This window comes from Phaenicophaeus curvirostris, unplaced genomic scaffold (genome assembly GCF_032191515.1).
Source record: "Phaenicophaeus curvirostris isolate KB17595 unplaced genomic scaffold, BPBGC_Pcur_1.0 scaffold_297, whole genome shotgun sequence".
NCBI classification, from domain to species: domain Eukaryota; kingdom Metazoa; phylum Chordata; class Aves; order Cuculiformes; family Cuculidae; genus Phaenicophaeus; species Phaenicophaeus curvirostris.
Window position 1 is genome coordinate 35877 of NW_027206908.1, and position 18740 is coordinate 54616.

At 54.6% G+C, this 18740-nt stretch overlaps 1 protein-coding gene and 1 long non-coding RNA gene across 2 annotated transcripts in view; both read right to left on the reverse strand.

The window, feature by feature from the left end:
- LOC138734885 (scavenger receptor cysteine-rich domain-containing protein DMBT1-like) overlaps nt 1–18235 on the reverse strand; it is a 32396-nt gene extending 14161 nt beyond the window's left edge. The window contains exons 1-8 of the mRNA XM_069882707.1: nt 18175–18235; nt 16516–16845; nt 14904–15236; nt 12797–13126; nt 11295–11624; nt 10094–10393; nt 1755–2090; nt 2–331 (exon numbers count right to left, since the gene is read on the reverse strand). Of these exons, the coding sequence (XP_069738808.1) occupies nt 2–331; nt 1755–2090; nt 10094–10393; nt 11295–11624; nt 12797–13126; nt 14904–15236; nt 16516–16845; nt 18175–18235 (2350 nt within the window). The remainder of the gene's footprint in view (nt 1; nt 332–1754; nt 2091–10093; nt 10394–11294; nt 11625–12796; nt 13127–14903; nt 15237–16515; nt 16846–18174) is intronic.
- Nucleotides 6281–10088, reverse strand: LOC138734880 (uncharacterized). Its single transcript, XR_011339648.1, has 3 exons — nt 10079–10088; nt 9251–9370; nt 6281–9162 (listed from the first exon to the last, which is right to left on the reverse strand). It is a non-coding gene; the product is annotated as an uncharacterized lncRNA (long non-coding RNA).
- Nucleotides 18236–18740: the final 505 nt, after the last annotated feature.

Sequence of the window (18740 nt, forward strand, 5' to 3'; positions counted from 1 at the left end):
CCCGAGCAGATGACCCCGGCGTCCTCTCCGTGGCCGCAGTTAGTGGCCCCCCAGGGCCCGGCCGGACACTCCGCGAGCGTCTCCTCGGCGCCGGTGCAGTTGACCTCGTCCAACCAGATGGGGTCGTGGCCTTTTCCGAAGCGAGCCCCCCCGGGGGCCGCCAGGGCCTCCCCGCAGCCCAGTTGGCCGCAAACCACGGCGGCGTCCGGCAGGCCCCACGCGTCGTCGCACACCGTCCCCCACGCCCGCGCGTGGACCAGCTCCACGCGGCCCGAGCAGCCGTCGGGGCCGTCGGCCAGGCGCAGGGGGCCCAGGGCGGCGACCGAGGAGGCTGCGGGGGGAGAAGGAGGCAGCAGTTTGGCCCCTGGATCCGTGAATGCTTGGCCCCTGGATCCTTGAATGCTTGGCCCCTGGATCTTTGAATGTTTGGCCCCTGGATCCGTGGGTGTTTGGCCCCTGGAATATTTGGCCCCTGGATCCTGGAATATTTGGCCCCTGGATCCTTGAATATTTGGCCCCTGGATCTTTAAATATTTGGCCCCTGGATCCCTGGGTATTTAGCCCCTGGATCCCTGGATATTTGGCCCCTGGATCCTTGAATACTTGGCCCCTGGATGCTAGAATGCTTGGCCTCTGGATCCTTGAATGTCTAGCCCCTAGATCCCTGGGTATTTGGCCCCTGTATCCTTAAATATTTGGCCCCTGGCTCCTTGAATACTTGGCCCCTGGCTCCCTGGATGTTTTGGCCACTGGATCATTGACTATTTGACCCCTGGATCCCTGGGTGTTTGGCCCCTGGATCCCTGGATATTTGTCCCCTGGATCCTTGAATGCCTAGCCCCTGGATCCCTGGATATTTGGTCCCTGGATCCCTGGATGTTTGGCCCCTAGATATTTGGCCCCTGGATCTTTGAATGTTTGGCCCCTGGATCCCTGGATGTTTTGGCCCTGGATATTTGGCCCCTGGATCCCTGGATATTTTGGCCCCTGGATCTTTGGACGTTTGGCCCCTGGATCCTTGAATGTTTGGCCCCTGGATCCCTGGATATTTAGCTCCTGGATCTTTGAATGTTTGGCCCCTGGATATTTGGCCCCTGGCTCCCTGGATAGTTGGCCCCTGGATCTTTGAATGTTTGGGCCCCTGGGTCCCTGGATATTTGGCCCCTGGATCCCTGCATGTTTGGCCCCTGGATCCCTGGATGTTTGGCCCCTAGATATTTGGCCCCTGGATCTTTGACTATTTGGCCCCTGGATCCCTGGAGGTTTAGGCCCCTGGATCTTTGAATACTTGGCCCCTGGATATTTGGCCCCTGGCTCCCTGGATGTTTGGCCCCTGGATCCCTGGATGTTTGGCCCCTGGATCCCTGGATATTTGGCCCCTGGATATTTGGCCCCTGAATCCCTGGATGTTTGGCCCCCGGATCCCTGGGTGTTTTGGCCCCTGGATCCTTGAATATTTGCCCCTGGATATTTGGCCCCTGGATCCCTGGATATTTGGCCCCTGGATCCTTGAACCTTTGGCCCCTGGCTCCTTGAACCTTTGGCCCCTGGCTCCCTCCATATTTGTCCCCTGGCTCCTTGTACCTTTGTCCCCTGGATATTTGTCCCCTGGCTCCTTGACCCTTTGGCCCCTGGCTCCTTGAACATTTGGCCCCTGGATCCTTGAACATTTGGCCCCTGGATCTTTGGCCCCTGGCTCCCTGGATGTTTTGGCCCCTGGCTCTCTCGGGGCAGGGTCCGTCCCCCGACTCTACCTGAACACTCCACGCTGGCGTCCTCTCGGTGGTGACAGTCGTGCTGGCCCGGGGGCCTCGCGCGGCACTCCTGGAGCTCCTGCTCGGCGCCGCTGCAGGTGACCTCGTCCAACCAGATGGCCAAGCCGCTCCCTTCTCCGTACCGAGCTCCAGGGGCCACCGAGAAGAGGGTCCCGCAGCCCAGTTGGCGACAGACCACGAGGCCCTCGGAGGGTCCCCACGAGTCGTCGCAGACCGTCCCCCACGTCCCGTTGTGGAGAAGCTCCACGCGCCCCGCGCAGCCGTCGGGGCCTCCGCGCAGGCGGAGGGGCCACCCCCCAACCTCGGAGACGGCGCCTGGAGGTGGGAGAGGGATGAGGTGGGACCTCCAGGAGGTGGAAGAACCTCCAGGAGGTGGAAGCTCCATGAGGTGGAAGAGGGATGAGGTGGAAGCTCCATGAGGTGGAAGAGGGATGAGGTGGAAGAGGGATGAGGTGGAAGAGGGATGAGGTGGAAGAGGGATGAGGTGGAAGAACCTCCATGAGGTGGAAGCTCCATGAGGTGGAAGAGGGATGAGGTGGAAGCTCCATGAGGTGGAAGAGGGATGAGGTGGAAGAGGGATGAGGTGGAAGAGGGATGAGGTTGGAACCTCCATGAGGTGGAAGAGGGATGAGGTGGAAGCTCCATGAGGTGGAAGAGGGATGAGGTGGAACCTCCATGAGGTGGAAGCTCCATGAGGTGGAAGAGGGATGAGGTGGAACCTCCATGAGGTGGAACCTCCATGAGGTGGAAGAGGGATGAGGTGGAACCTCCATGAGGTGGAACCTCCATGAGGTGCAAGAGGGATGAGGTGGAACCTCCATGAGGTGGAAGCTCCATGAGGTGGAAGCTCCATGAGGTGGAAGCTCGGGATGGGATGGAACGCGGCTTTTTGGGGGTTGAGGTGGGGTCTGGAGAGCTGAAGGGGGTTCGAGGTGGGATTCCATGCGTCTCGTGGACGTCTCAGGTCGTAGAACCATGGACTCATGGAATCGTGGACTCGTGGAATGGGTCGAGATGGACCTCAAAGCCCATCCAGGTCCAACCAGGGTCATGTCCCACAGGATCTGGGGCTCCAAACACCATCCAGCCTCTCTTGGAGAACCTCCAGGATGGGATCTGGGGCTCCAAGAGGACCTGGAGAACCTCCAGGGATGGGATCTGGGGCTCCAAGGGGACCTGGAGAACCTCAAGGATGGGATCTGGGGCTCCAAGGTGGCCTGGAGAACCTCCAGGGATGGGATCCGGGGCCCCAAGGTGGCCTGGAGAACCTCAAGGATGGGATCTGGGGCTCCAAGGTGGCCTGGAGAACCTCAAGGATGGGATCTGGAGCTCCAAACACCATTCAACCTCTCTTGGAGAAGCTTCAGGGATGGGATCTGGGGCTCCAAGGTGGCCTGGAGAACCTCCTGGGATGGGATCTGGAGCTCCAAACACCGTTCAACCTCTCTTGGAGAAGATCCAGGGATGGGATCTGGGGCTCCAAGGCTGGAGAACCTCAAGGGTGGGATCTGGAGAACCTCAAGGATGGGATCTGGGGCTCCAAGGTGGCCTGGAGAACCTCAAGGATGGGATCTGGGGCTCCAAGGTGGCCTGGAGAACCTCAACGATGGGATCTGGGGCTCCAAGGTGGCCTGGAGAACCTCAACGATGGGATCTGGGGCTCCAACCTGCTCTTGGACACCTCCCGGGATGGAGAACCCACCACTTCTCTGGGCAACCTCTCCCAGATGTTCCTCAGGTGGAGACGTCGGTGCCAGCAGAGAAAAGGTCCAAGAGGGACCTGACTGCCTCGTGCAAATAAACTTTGCGACCGTGGTTAATCATTTCCGAGGAGCTCAAGGATGGACCTGAGCCAAGGTCCAAGCGGTGGGACCAGGCTGGAGAAGAGAAGGTTCCATGGAGACCTTGGTGGAGCTTCCAGGATGGAAAGGGGCTCCAGGAAAGCTTGGGGAGACCTTGAAGAGCTTCCAGTAGGGAAAGGGGCTCCAGGGAAGCTTGAGGAGACCTTGAAGAGCTTCCAGGAGGGAAAGGGGCTCCAGGGAAGCTTGAGGAGACCTTGAAGAGCTTCCAGTAGGGAAAGGGGCTCCAGGGAAGCTTGAGGAGACCTTGAAGAGCTTCCAGGAGGGAAAGGGGCTCCAGGGAAGCTTGAGGAGACCTTGAAGAGCTTCCAGTAGGGAAAGGGGCTCCAGGGAAGCTTGAGGAGACCTGGAAGAGCTTCCAGTAGGGAAAGGGGCTCCAGGGAAGCTTGAGGAGACCTTGAAGAGCTTCCAGTAGGGAAAGGGGCTCCAGGGAAGCTTGGGGAGACCTTGAAGAGCTTCCAGTAGGGAAAGGGGCTCCAGGGAAGCTTGGGGAGACCTCGAAGAGCTTCCAGGAGGGAAAGGGGCTCCAGGAAAGCTTGGGGAGACCTTGAAGAGCTTCCAGTAGGGAAAGGGGCTCCAGGAAAGCTTGGGGAGACCTGGAAGAGCTTCCAGTAGGGAAAGGGGCTCCAGGGAAGCTTGGGGAGACCTTGAAGAGCTTCGAGGAGGGAAAGGGGCTCCAGGGAAGCTTGAGGAGACCTGGAAGAGCTTCCAGGAGGGAAAGGGGCTCCAGGGAAGCTGGAAGGGGGGGTCTTGGTCATCTTGGAGATGGTCGCGACCAGCTTGGAGGGGGCTCGGAGCAACCAGACCCGCTGGGAGGCGTCTCTATGAGTCTACAGTTCTCTAATTCTATAGAATTCCGTGATTCTCCAATTCCATGATTCTCTAATTCTCAAATTCTATAGAATTCCATGATTCTATAATTCTACGATTCTATGATTCTAGAGAATTCCATGATTCTATAATTCCATAATTCTATAGAATTCTATGATTCTATAATTCTATGTTTCTATGATTCCATAATTCTCTAATTCTACAAATCCACAATTCTACAGAATTCCATGATTCTATAATTCTATAGAATTCCATAATTCTACAATTCTCTAATTCTACAATTCCACAATTCCACAGAATTCCAGGATTCTATAATTCTATAGAATTCCTCAATTCTACAATTCTCCAGAATTCCATGATTCTATAATACTATAGAATTCCATAATTCTACAATTCCACAATTCTACAATTCCACAGAATTCCAGGATTCTATAATTCTATAGAATTTCACAATTCTACAAATCCACAATTCTACAGAATCCCATGATTCTATAATTCTATAGAATTCCACAATTCCACAGAATCCCATGTTTCTATAATTCTATAATTCTATAGAATTCCACAATTCCACAATTTCACAATCCCACAATTCCACAATTCTACAGAATCCCATGGTTCTATAATTCTATAGAATTCCATGATTCTACAATTCCATAAATCTACAATTCCATAAATCTACAATTCCACAATTCCACAATTCTACAGAATCCCATGGTTCTATAATTCTATAGAATTCTCTAATTCTACAATTCCACAATTCTACAGAATCCTATGATTCTATAATTCTATAGAATTCCACAATTCTACAGAATTCCATAATTCTGTAATTCTACAATTATACAGAATTCCATGATTCTATAATTCTATAGAATTCCATGATTCTACAATTCCATAAATCTACAATTCCACAATTCCACAGAATCCCACGATTCTATAATTCTATAGAATTACCTAATTCCACAATTCCACAATTCTACAATTCCACAATTCTATGGAATTCCACGATTCTATGGAATTCCACGATTCTATGGAATTCCATGATTCTATAATTCTATAATTCTGTAGAATTCCATGATTCTACAATTCCATAATTCTATAATTCTCTAATTCCACAATTCTACAATTCCACAGAATTCCACGATTCTACAATTCTATAGAATTCTACAATTCCACAATTCTACAATTCTACAGAATTCCATGATTCTGTAATTCTATAATTCTATAGAATTCCATGATTCTACAATTCTCTAATTTTCTAATTCCATAATTCTACAATTCTCTAATTTTCTAACTCTATAATTCTACAATTTCATAATTGCACAATTCCATAATTCTACATTTCTCTAATTTTCTAATTCCATAATTCTACAATTCTCTAATTTTCTAATTCCATAATTCTACATTTCTCTAATTTTCTAATTCCATAATTCTACAATTCTCTAATTTTCTAATTCCATAATTCTACATTTCTCTAATTTTCTAATTCCATAATTCTACAATTCTCTAATTTTCTAATTCTCTAATTCTACAATTCTCTAATTCTTTAATTCTATGATTCTCTAATTCTCTAATTCCATAATTCTACAATTCTCTAATTTTCTAATTCTATAATTCCACAATTCTATAATTCCACAATTCTCTAATTCTTTAATTCTCTAATTCCATAATTCTCTAATTAATTCCATAATTCTCTAATTCCATAATTCCGTGATTCCCCGACACCTTCATCCCTTCTCATGGTTCCCGACGTCCTCCATCCCACCCCCGTGACCCTTTAATGACTCTCACGAGCCTTTAATTAATGATCAACCCCCTTTAATTACCATCACGAGCCTTTAATTACGGATCAACCCCCTTTAATTACTCTCAGGAGCCTTTAATTATGGCTCAACCCCCTTTAACGATGCCCGAAGCCACCTCCAAGCTCCCCTCAACCCTCTTTCTCCTCCTCCCGAAGCCACCACCCTCTCCATCTCCTCCCAACCCTCCTTCTCCATCCTGGATGGACCTTCTCGAGCTCTTCTGTCCTCCACGAAGCATCAGGAGGAGGTTTTGGTGGCCCGGAACCTTCTAATTCTTGGTCCGCGTCACTCACCGCAAAGGAAAAGCCCCAGGAGAAAGGTCCTCCCGGCACCGGTGGGTCCTTCCCTTCTTCTGGGTTGGTGGGATGAGGGGTGGAGACCACCAGGCATCTCCAAACCCCCCACTTGGACCTCGGTTGGAGGTTGGATCCTCCTCCCGAGAGAGGGAAAACCCAACTGGGATGGTTGGAGTGAAGCCTCCACGTCCTCCAACCTGCTCCCTGCTGGGAGGTTCTTCTCCTGGGAAGCTCTACTGGGAGGTTCTTCTCCTGGGAAGTTCTACTGGGAGGTTCTTCCTTCTCCTAGGAAGCTCTACTGGGAGGTTCTTCTCCTGAGAACCTCTCCTGGGAGGTTCTTTCTTCTCCTGGGAAGATCTACTGGGAGGTTCTTCTCCTGAGAACCTCTCCTGGGAGGTTCTTTCTTCTCCTAGGAAGCTCTCCTGGGATGTGACCTGCTCCCCTGGTGCCACCGGTGAGAACTTCCAGGAAATTATGGAGTCAACGAGGTCCTCCCAACCCCCTCGCCCCGTGTCCGACGTGCCAGATGCCCCCGTTGACCCCGGCGAGAAGGTTTGGACCTTGGACGAGCCCGATGACCCCCACCTGGGTCGATAAAGCCGCCTTTGCGTCATCCGAGAGCTTCTCGTGGGGGTTTGGAGGGGGAGGGACCATCAAACACGTGGGGGTTGAGGTCCCTTCCCAGCCAAACGTCCCTCTGGAGGAGGTTCCTCAACGCAACGTGGCCTCCAACACCTTCAAGACGATCCAGAGCTTGCTTGGAACCTCTCGGAGTAGAAGAAGATGCCTCCAAGGTGGCCCCAGAACCTTCTCTCCTCCAGGCTGGACGAGCCCAGTGGAGAAAAGAGAAGGAGAAGGGACCCACGTTGCACGAGGAGGACATGGAGCTGCTGGAGATGCTCCAGAGATGGGATCTCAGAGAGTTGGGGTTGCTCAGCCTGGAGAAGGCTCCGAGGAGACCTCAGAGGAGCTTCTACTCCATGAAATGGGTTGGGTCGGAAGGGACCTTGATGTCCATCCCATTAAAACCCCTCGACGTGGTCAGGGGCACCTTCTACTGGATGAGGTTGCTCCAAAGCTTCATCCAACGTGGCCTTCAACCAGGTCTCCCTCCACCCAAGGACTTTGTTCTCCTGCTTCTCAAACCACGAGGCCACCAGGCACGAGGTTGAGGGTGGAGGAACCATCAGAGCTTTGAGTAGATGCGGAGAACGTAGCTCTGGTCAAGGCTTGTTGACCAAGATCTTCTCCAGAAGTGGCTCCAGGTCCCACGTTCCTCCTGCTCCTTTGGGATCTGGGTCCTCCTGGGAGGCCTCAACTTGAGGAGCTCCATGAGGAGCCTCAACAAGACCTTCTCCAAGTTTATAGCCTCCAGGCTCCTGGTTTCTCCTCTTCTGGAGAAGATGAGAAGGTTGAGGTGACACCAGGAGGATGAGAAGGTTGAGGAGACCCCATGAAGAGGAGGAGGAGGAAGGTCCTGGGTGGTGGATCTACAGGGGGTTCTGAGGAGCTGGGGGGCTGGGAATAAGGAGATTTAGAGAAGATTGATGGACGCTCCATGGAGAACCAGGTAGAGGTTGTCCCCGAGAAGACTTTGTTGGAGACTGAGAGCTAGAGGTGGGAGATCTTCTCTGATGACCATCACAGATCTTCTGGCTCCATGGAACGGGGTCTTCTAGGGTTCTGAGGTGGCTTCGGGACCAGGAACGTGGTCTCTGATGTCCATCAAGGTCTTCTGGCTCCATGGAACGGGGTCTTCTAGGGTTCTGAGGTGGCTTCGGGACCAGGAACGTGGTCTCTGATGCCCATCAAGGTCTTCTGGCTCCATGGAACGGGGTCTTCTAGGGTTCTGAGGTGGCTTCGGGACCAGGAACGTGGTCTCTGATGTCCATCAAGGTCTTCTGGCTCCATGGAACGGGGTCTTCTAGGGTTCTGAGGTGGCTTCGGGACCAGGAACGTGGTCTCTGATGTCCATCAAGGTCTTCTGGCTCCATGGAACGGGGTCTTCTAGGGTTCTGAGGTGGCTTCGGGACCAGGAACGTGGTCTCTGATGCCCATCAAGGTCTTCTGGCTCCATGGAACGGGGTCTTCTAGGGTTCTGAGGTGGCTTCGGGACCAGGAACGTGGTCTCTGATGTCCATCAAGGTCTTCTGGCTCCATGGAACGGGGTCTTCTAGGGTTCTGAGGTGGCTTCGGGACCAGGAACGTGGTCTCTGATGTCCATCAAGGTCTTCTGGCTCCATGGAACGGGGTCTTCTAGGGTTCTGAGGTGGCTTCGGGACCAGGAACGTGGTCTCTGATGCCCATCAAGGTCTTCTGGCTCCATGGAACGGGGTCTTCTAGGGTTCTGAGGTGGCTTCGGGACCAGGAACGTGGTCTCTGATGTCCATCAAGGTCTTCTGGCTCCATGGAACGGGGTCTTCTAGGGTTCTGAGGGGGCTTCGGGACCAGGAACATGGTCTCTGATGTCCATCAAGGTCTTCTGGCTCCATGGAACGGGGTCTTCTGGGGTTCTGAGGTGGCTTCGGGACCAGGAATGTGGTCTCCTACGCCTCGGATGAGGTCCTGGCCTCCTCGGTCTTCTTCACACGCGGCTTCTCTGCGGGATGAGGGGTTGGAGTGAGACCAGGGGGTGGATCTAGGAGGAGAAGGTTGAGGGCCACCATGAGCCATGGTCCTTCTCTTACCTGGGAAGCGTCTACCCCGTCTTCTCCACCTGGTCCCCACGTAGAGGACCAAGAGGGTCCCGCAGAGCGTGGCCACCAGCCCCAGGAGACCTGCCAGCACCGAGCAGGACTGGAGAACATCTGCGGAGGGTCAAAGGGGTGGGGGGTGGGGGGGCTTGGACCTTCTGGACCTGCCGCTCACACCCTACGTGGTTTGGGGAACGTGGAGGAACCTCCCTCAGGGCTCTCCTGGGAGGTTCTTCTGACCATGGGATGATCCCCAGATCATGATCCAGGGATGTTCCTCCAACCATGATCCCAAGATGTTCCTCTACCCATGGCCTTGAGATGTTCCTCAGACCATGAGATGATCCCCAGACCATAATCCAGGGACCTTCCTCCACCCAAGGCCCCAAGATGTTCCTCCAACCATGGTCCTAGGAGGTTCTTCTAACCATGGGATGATCCCCAGACCATGATCCCAAGATGTTCCTCCACCCAAGGCCCCAAGATGTTCCTCCACCCATGGCCTTGAGATGTTCCTCGGACCATGAGATGATCCCCAGACCATGATCCAGGGACCTTCCTCCAACCATGACCCCAAGATGTTCCTCCACCCATGGCCTTGAGATGTTCCTCGGACCATGAGATGATCCCCAGACCATGATCCAGGGACCTTCCTCCAACCATGACCCCAAGATGTTCCTCCAACCGTGGTCCTAGGAGGTTCTTCTAACCATGGGATGATCCCCAGACCATGACCCCAAGATGTTCCTCCACCCATGGCCTTGAGATGTTCCTCAGACCACGGGACGTTCCCCAGACCACGGGACGGGTCCCACCACTCACCCTTGGGCTCCTTGCAGACCACGGTGGCCACCGAGCCCTCCTCGCAAGGTCCCGGCCCCCTCATCTGGCACTCGAGGAGCAAGGACTCGGTCCCGTGGCAGCTCAACCCTTCCAGCAAGGTCTTCTCCTCCCGGTGGCCTCTAAGAGGTGCTGCTAGAGCTTCTCCACAGCCCAACTGCTTGCAGACCACGGCGGCTTCCAACAAGCTCCACCCGGAGCTGCAGACCCCGTGCCAGGTCCCGTTGTGGAGAACCTCCACCTGCCCCGAGCAGGGACCGGGACCGTCCTTCACGCGGACCTCCAGGGGGTTGGAGCCTGCGAGGAAGGACACCGGGAGCTCAGGTGGAACCTCCAAGCCCATGAGAAGATGTCCCACCAGCTCCATCCCACCTCCTAGACCTCCATCAAGCCCTTTCTTGAGCTCCAACCTTCTCCTCGTGACCCCTGAGCTCCACCTGGTGGGTTTGGTGGCCCCTCCAAGCCCATCAGAAGAGGAGGATGGGCTTGTGGTACCTTCATGCTTCCTCCTAGGAGCTCCCGTGTGAGGTTAACCCCATCCCTGATGGATCCCATGGATCCATAATCTCATCCCATGGGTCCCACAGACCTTCCAACCTCATCCCATGGGTCCTACAGACCTTCCAACCTCATCCCATGGATCCATGATCTCATCCCATGGGTCCTCCAGACCTTCCAACCTCATCCCATGGGTCCTACAGACCTTCCAACCTCATCCCATGGATCCATGATCTCATCCCATGGGTCCTACAGACCTTCCAACCTCATCCCATGGGTCCTACAGACCTTCCAACCTCAACCCATGGATCCATGATCTCATCCCATGGGTCCTAAGGAGCCTTCCAACCTCATCCCATGGGTCCTACAGACCTTCCAACCTCATCCCATGGGTCCTACAGACCTTCCAACCTCATCCCATGGATCCATGATCTCATCCTATGGGTCCTCCAGACCTTCCAACCTCATCCCATGGATCCTACATGGGTCCACGGCTCCATCTCCACTTCCCACCACTCTTTGGATCCAACCCTCCAGCCGGATCTTCCTCCAACCTCTCCAGGCCACCAGTTCCTCCAGGAGGAACATCATGAGAGGCTTTTCCGAAGCCCTGAAGCCCCCAGATCCCTGCAACGTCACCTCCAAGCTCCACCTGGAGTGGACCCCAACCCTCCGAGATGCCTCCAAGCCCTGGAGCTACCTGCGCAGACCACTCCAGCGTCTTCTCCGTGGCCGCAGTTGTGCTCCCCCCACCCGTTCAAGCGACACTCGCCGAGGGCGGCTTCGTGTCCCGCGCAGTGGACGTCGTCCAACCAGATGGGACCTTCTCCGGCTCCGAAATGAGCGGATCCCGGAGCCGAGAGGGCCACCCCGCAGCCCAGTTGCCTGCAGACCACGGCGGCGTCTTCCAGGTCCCACGAGTCGTCGCAGACCGTCCCCCACTTGTGGTCGTGGAAGATCTCCACCCGCCCCAAGCAGCTGGAGGAGCCGTTGGCCAAGCGGAGGGAGCTCCTGGGGGAGGTTCCGCTATCTACGAAGGAAGAAGAACGGGTGGGACGTGATCACCTGGTGGGTCTTGACCCAGCAGATCATGGAGTCTGATCGTTCCATCTCGTCGACTCCAACCATCACCATCCCATCAACTCCAACCATCCCCATGCCATCAACTCCAACCATCCCCATGCCATCAACTCCAACAGTTCCCACCTGGAACCTTCTCAATGTCACCTGGAATCATCTCAATGTCACCAGGAACCATCTCAATGTCACCTGGAACCCTCTCAATGTCACCTGGAACCATCTCAATCTCACTGGAACCATCTCAATGTCACCTGGAATCATCTCAATGTCACCTGGAACCATCTCAATCTCACTGGAATCATCTCAATGTCACCTGGAACCATCTCAATGTCACCTGGAATCATCTCAATGTCACCTGGAACCATCTCAATGTCACCTGGAACCATCTCAATCTCACTGGAACCATCTCAATCTCACTGGAACCATCTCAATGTCACCTGGAACCACCTCAATGTCACCTGGAACCACCTCAATCTCACCAGGAACCATCTCAATCTCACCTGGAACCATCTCAATGTCACCTGGAACCATCTCAATCTCACTGGAACCATCTCAATGTCACCTGGAATCATCTCAATGTCACCTGGAACCATCTCAATGTCACCTGGAACCATCTCAATCTCACTGGAACCATCTCAATGTCACCAGGAACCATCTCAATGTCACCTGGAACCATCTCAATCTCACTGGAACCATCTCAATGTCACCTGGAACCATCTCAATGTCACCTGGAACCATCTCAGTCTCACTGGAACCATCTCAATGTCACCTGGAACCATCTCAATGTCACCTGGAATCATCTCAATGTCACCTGGAACCATCTCAATGTCACCTGGAATCATCTCAATGTCACTGGAACTATCTCAATCTCACCTGGAATCATCTCAATGTCACTTGGAATCATCTCAATGTCACCTGGAACCATCTCAATGTCACCTGGAATCATCTCAATGTCACCTGGAACCATCTCAATGTCACCTGGAATCATCTCAATCTCACTGGAATCATCTCAATGTCACCTGGAACCATCTCAATCTCACTGGAACCATCTCAATGTCACCTGGAACCACCTCAATGTCACCTGGACCCCCCCAGGGTCACCTGGCCCCGTGTCCCTCTCACCTGAGCAGACCACCCCTGCGTCCCGGCCGTGGTCGCAGCTGTTGTAGCCCCAGGGCCTCGCTCGGCATTCCCAGAGGTCCCTTTCCAGCCCGGAGCAGTTGACGTTCTCCAACCAGACGCGTCCGGCTCCCCGTCCGAAGCGAGCGGCGCCCGGGGCCGCGAGGGCCTCCCCGCAGCCCAGGGACCTGCAGACCACGGCGGCTTCGGCCAGGTCCCACCCCTCGTCGCACACCGTCCCCCACTGGTGGTGGTGGAAGATCTCCACCCGCCCCGAGCAGCGGTCGGGGCCGTCCCTCAAGCGCAGGACGCGAGGAGAAGCCGTGGTGGGACCTGGAGGAGACGCGAGGAGCCAGGTGAGAAGAAGAACCGGGCTCCTCGAGGTGGTTTTTCTCATCGGCGCGAGGTTCGGACCTGAGGATGGTCCATGGGGAGGTTCCTGTCGTTGTAGGATCGTGAAATCATGGAGTGGAAGGGCCTTGAAGAGCATGGAATGGGTTGGAGGGACCTCAAAGGTCATCAGGTCCTACTAAACTATCATTGTGGAGTCATGGAATGGGTTGGAAGGACCTCAAAGGTCATCAGGTCCTGCTAAACCATCATTGTGGAGTCATGGAATGGGTTGGAAGGACCTCAAAGGTCATCAGGTCCTGCTAAACCATCATTGTGGAGTCATGGAATGGGTTGGAAGGACCTCAAAGGTCATGGATGGGTTGGAGGGACCTCCAAGATCATGGAATGGGTTGAATTGGAAGGACCTCGAAGATCATGGAATGGGTTGGAGGGACCTCCAAGATCATGGAATGGGTTGGAGGGACCTCCAAGACCATCCAGTTCAACTAAACCATCATTGTAGAGTCATGGAATGGGTTGGAAGGACCTCAAAGGTCATGGATGGGTTGGAGGGACCTCCAAGATCATGGAATGGGTTGGAGGGACCTCGAAGATCTTGGAATGGGTTGGAGGGACCTCGAAGTTCATGGAATGGGTTGGAGGGACCTCGAAGATCATCGAATGGGTTGGAGGGACCTTGAAGATCTTGGAATGGGTTGGAGGGACCTCCAAGATCATGGAATGGGTTGGAGGGACCTCCAAGATCTTGGAATGGGTTGGAGGGACCTCCAAGTTCATCCAGTCCAACTAAACCATCACTGTGGAGTCATGGAATGGGTTGGAAGGACCTCGAAGATCATGGAATGGGTTGGAGGGACCTCAAAGACCATGGACCCATTGTAGGAGTTGGACAAGGCCACGCACCATGGTTCTTGCTTAAACCACGAAGCTCTGGAGGAGAAGAAGTTCTAGAGGAGAGAAAGTTCTAGAGGAGAAGAAGTTCTGGAGGAGAACAAGTTGTGGAGGAGAACAAGCTCTAGAGGAGAACAAGATCTAGAGGAGAACAAGATCTGGAGGAGAACAAGCTCTGGAGGAGAACAAGATCTAGAGGAGAACAAGTTCTAGAGGAGAACAAGCTCTGGAGGAGAACAAGTTGTGGAGGAGAACAAGCTCTGGAGGAGAACAAGTTCTGGAGGAGAACAAGATCTAGAGGAGAAGAAGCTCTGGAGGAGAACAAGATCTGGAGGAGAACAAGTTGTGGAGGAGAACAAGCTCTGGAGGAGAACAAGTTCTGGAGGAGAACAAGATCTAGAGGAGAAGAAGCTCTGGAGGAGAACAAGATCTGGAGGAGAACAAGTTGTGGAGGAGAACAAGCTCTGGAGGAGAACAAGTTCTGGAGGAGAACAAGATCTGGAGGAGAACAAGTTGTGGAGGAGAACAAGATCTGGAGGAGAACAAGCTTTGGAGGAGAACAAGCTCTGGAGGAGAACAAGCTCTGGAGGAGAACAAGATCTGGAGGAGAACAAGATCTGGAGAAGAAGAAGCTCTGGAGGAGAACAAGCTCTGGAGGAGAACAAGCTCTGGAGGAGAACAAGATCTGGAGGAGAACAAGTTGTGGAGGAGAACAAGTTCTGGAGGAGAACAAGATCTGGAGGAGAACAAGCTCTGGAGGAGAACAAGCTCTGGAGGAGAACAAGCTCTGGAGAAGAACAAGCTCTGGAGGAGAACAAGCTCTGGAGAAGCTCCTCCTCCCCCGCCCTTCTCCCGGTGGCGTCACCTGCGCAGACGACGCCGACGTCTTCTCCGTGGTCGCAGTTGGTGACGCCCCAGGGCCTGGCGGGACAGTGGGCGAGGGCGTCCTCGTTCCCCCGGCACTGGACGTTGTCCAACCAGATGGGCCCCGAGCCTTGGCCGAAGTGGGCTCGCCCGTAGGAGGCGACGGCGGCGCCGCAGCCCACCTGCCGACAGGCCACGGCGGTGGCCGAGAAGCTCCAGGCGTCGTCGCAGACGGTTCCCCACTGCTCCTGGTGGAAGATCTCCACCCGGCCCGAGCAGCCGGTGGGGCCGTCGGCCAAGCGGAGCTCGGCGGGGACCTCCCGGGGGGGCGGATCTGCGAGGAGGAGGGAGAGGAAGGTGGTGGAAGCATCTACAGGGGCTTCCAGGCGTCAGCCAGGACCTCCCGGCGTCATCCAGGACCGGCCCCACCTCAACTGGGAGGTTCTCCAGAGCCCATCGATCCATCCCTGGTCTTCAGGGTTGGATGGAAGGGGTGGAAAAGCCCTTCTAGAGCTAGACCCACCTCCACTAGGAGGTTCCTCAAGATCTCAGGGCTTCAAACCCATCTCCCTGGTCTCCAGGGTTGGATGGAAGGGGTGGAAAAGCCCTTCTAGAGCTAGACCCACCTCCACTAGGAGGTTCCTCAAGATCTCAGGGCTTCATCTCCACCTCTCTGATCTCCAGGGTTGGATGGAAGGGGTGGAAAAGCCCTTCTAGACCCAGACCCACCTCCACTAGGAGGTTCCTCAAGATCTCAGGGCTTCAAACCCGCCTCCCTGGTCTTCAGGGATGGTTGGAGGTGGCTTCTTCACCACCCCAGACCCTCCACTGGGAGGTTCTCCAGCTCCCATTGCTTCAAACCCTCCTCCGTGGTCTTCAGGGATGGTTGGAAGAGGTGGGAATGACCTTCTAGAACTGGAACCAGCTCCACTAGGAGGTTCCTCAAGATCTCAGGGCTTCATCTCCACCTCCAAGATCTTCAGGGATGGTTGGAAGAGGTGGAAAAGCCCTTCTAGAACTAGACCCACCTCCACTAGGAGGTTCCTCAAGATCTCAGGGCTTCAAACCCACCTCCCTGGTCTTCAGGGATGGTTGGAGGTGGCTGCTCCACCACCCCAGACCCTCTACTGGGAGGTTCCTCAAGATCTCACGGCTTCACCTCCACCTCCAGGATCTTCAGGGTTGAATGGAAGTGGTGGAAAGGACCTTCTAGACCCAGACCCACCTCTACTGGGAGGTTCCTCAAGATCTCAGGGCTTCAAACCCGCCTCCCTGGTCTTCAGGGATGGTTGGAAGAGGTGGGAATGACCTTCTAGAACTGGAACCATCTCCACTAGGAGGTTCCTCAAGATCTCAGGGCTTCAAACCCACCTCCCTGGTCTTCAGGGATGGTTGGAGGAGGTGGGAATGACCTTCTAGAACTGGAACCAGCTCCACTAGGAGGTTCCTCAAGATCTCAGGGCTTCAAACCCACCTCCCTGATCTCCGGGGTTGGTTGGAGGAGGTGGAACTTCTCACCCCAACCCCTTCCACGGTTCCTTCCGTGGAACCCAGACCTCCACGAGCCACCAGGCCACCACGTGGTGTCCCCCAGACCTCCCGGAGGACGTTACCTGAGCAGATGACGCCGGCGTCTTCTCCGTGGTGGCACTTGTTCTTGCCCCAGGAGCCGGTGGGGCAGTAGGACAAGGCCCCCTCGCTCCCCGTGCAGTTGACGTCGTCCAACCAGACGGGCCCGAAGCCTCCTGAGAAACGTCCCCGTCCAGGGATGGAGACGGGGGAGCCGCAAGCCGCCTGCCGGCAAACCACGGCGGCGTCCAGGAGGTCCCAGTGGTGGTCGCAGACCGTGCCCCACGTCCCCTGGTAGAAGATCTCCACCCGGCCGGCGCAGCGGTGGGGACCGTCGGAAAGACGCAGAGGAACCCGCTGAGGAGCACCTGGACCTGTGAGAACCTCGGGTTGGAAGGGACCTTCAAGCCCAGCCGAATTCCAAGCCCTATCCAGCTCCAAGACCCATCAAAGCTCATCTTGAAGACCTCCAAGAGCTTGAAGAACCTCTCCTGGAGCTCCTTTCTCTACTAGAAGCCTCCTCAGATCTCTTCTCCAGCCTGGAGAACCTCAACTTCCCCACCTTCTCCTCCCACAGGAGGTTCTTGACCCCTTGGATCATCCAGATCCATGAACAGAATCACCTTCTGCTGGATGAGGAGCCTCCAAGCTCCATCCAACGTGGCCTTGAAGACCTCTACGAGCTTGAAGAACCTCTCCTGGAGCTCTTTTCTCTACTAGAAGCCTCCTCAGATCTCTTCTCCAGCCTGGAGAACCTCAACTTTCTCTCCTTCTCCTCCTACAGGAGGTTCTAGACCCCTTGGATCATCCAGATCCATGAACAGAAGCACCTTCTAATGGATGAGGAGCCTCCAAGCTCCATCCAACGTGGCCTTGAAGACCTCTAAGAGCTTGAAGAACCTCTCCTGGAGCTCCTTTCTCTACTGGAAGATGCTCTAAAGCCTCCTCAGATCTCTTCTCCAGCCTGGAGAACCTCAACATTCCCTCCTTCTCCTCCTACAGGAGGTTCTCCACCCCTTGGATCATCCAGATCCATGAACAGAATCACCTTCTAATGGATGAGATGCCTCCAAGCTCCATCCAACGTGGCCTTGAAGACCTCTAAGAGCTTGAAGAACCTCTCCTGGAGCTCCTTTCTCTACTAGAAGCCTCCTGAGATCTTTTCTCCAGCCTGGAGAACCTCAACATTCCCTCCTTCTCCTCCCACAGGAGGTTCTTGACCCCTTGGATCATCTCCATGACCTCCTCAGGCTTCTCTCCAACCTCTCCATGAGGCAGAAGAAGCTTCTTGATGTTCCTCAACGATCATAGAACCATCCAATCATCAAACCATGGAATCCCAGAACCACCAGGGTGGAGAAGACCCATCAGATGCTCAAGCCCAACCACGATGACCCCAGAACGCGGAGAAGATCAAACCCTCCGGTTTGTTTTGGAGGCAGAAGAGGACTTTGAGCCCTCGGTCAACAAACCAAGAGGCCTTGGAGAGGAGCCCAACGCAAACAAACCCCCGGTGGCCTCATCAGGAGCTGCTTGGAGACCATCCAAGCTCCTCCAGGGAGGAGAAACCCCCCCCGGAATGAGGTCTCCTGCCTCTCCCACCGCCGTGTCCTCCTTTCCGAAGCTGGAGGCTTCATCTGAACATCTCCAAGCCCCCCCAGAACCTCCTCTTGGAGGTTCTTCTCCACCCCAGAGCCACTCACCGGCCACCAAGAAGAGGAGGAGCCCAGGGAGGGACGAGAGGCCACGGCCCATGAGGACCATGACGGCCACCGGGGACGAGCGACCCCGTGTCGGAGACCAGGAGGAGGGTGGGATTGGCTCCTCCTCCACCGCTCGGTGTCCACCTGGGGCTGACTCCACCTCCCTGGTCTCCAGGGTTGGATGGAAGGGGTGGAAAAGCCCTTCTAGAACTAGATCCACCTCCACTAGGAGGTTCCTCAAGATCTCAGGGCTTCGTCTCCACCTCCAGGTCATCAGGGATGGTTGGAAGTGGCTTCTCCACCCCCCCAGACCCTCTTCTGGGAGGTTCCTCAAGATCTCAGGGCTTCATCTCCACCTCCAGGTATTCAGGGATGGTTGGAAGTGGTGGAAAAGCCCTTCTAGAACTAGACCCGCCTCCACTAGAAGGTTCCTCAAGATCTCAGGGCTTCAAACCCACCTCCCTGATCTCCAGGGATGGTTGGAAGTGGTGGGAATGACCTTCTAGAACTAGACCCACCTCCACTAGGAGGTTCCTCAAGATCTCAGGGCTTCATCTCCACCTGCA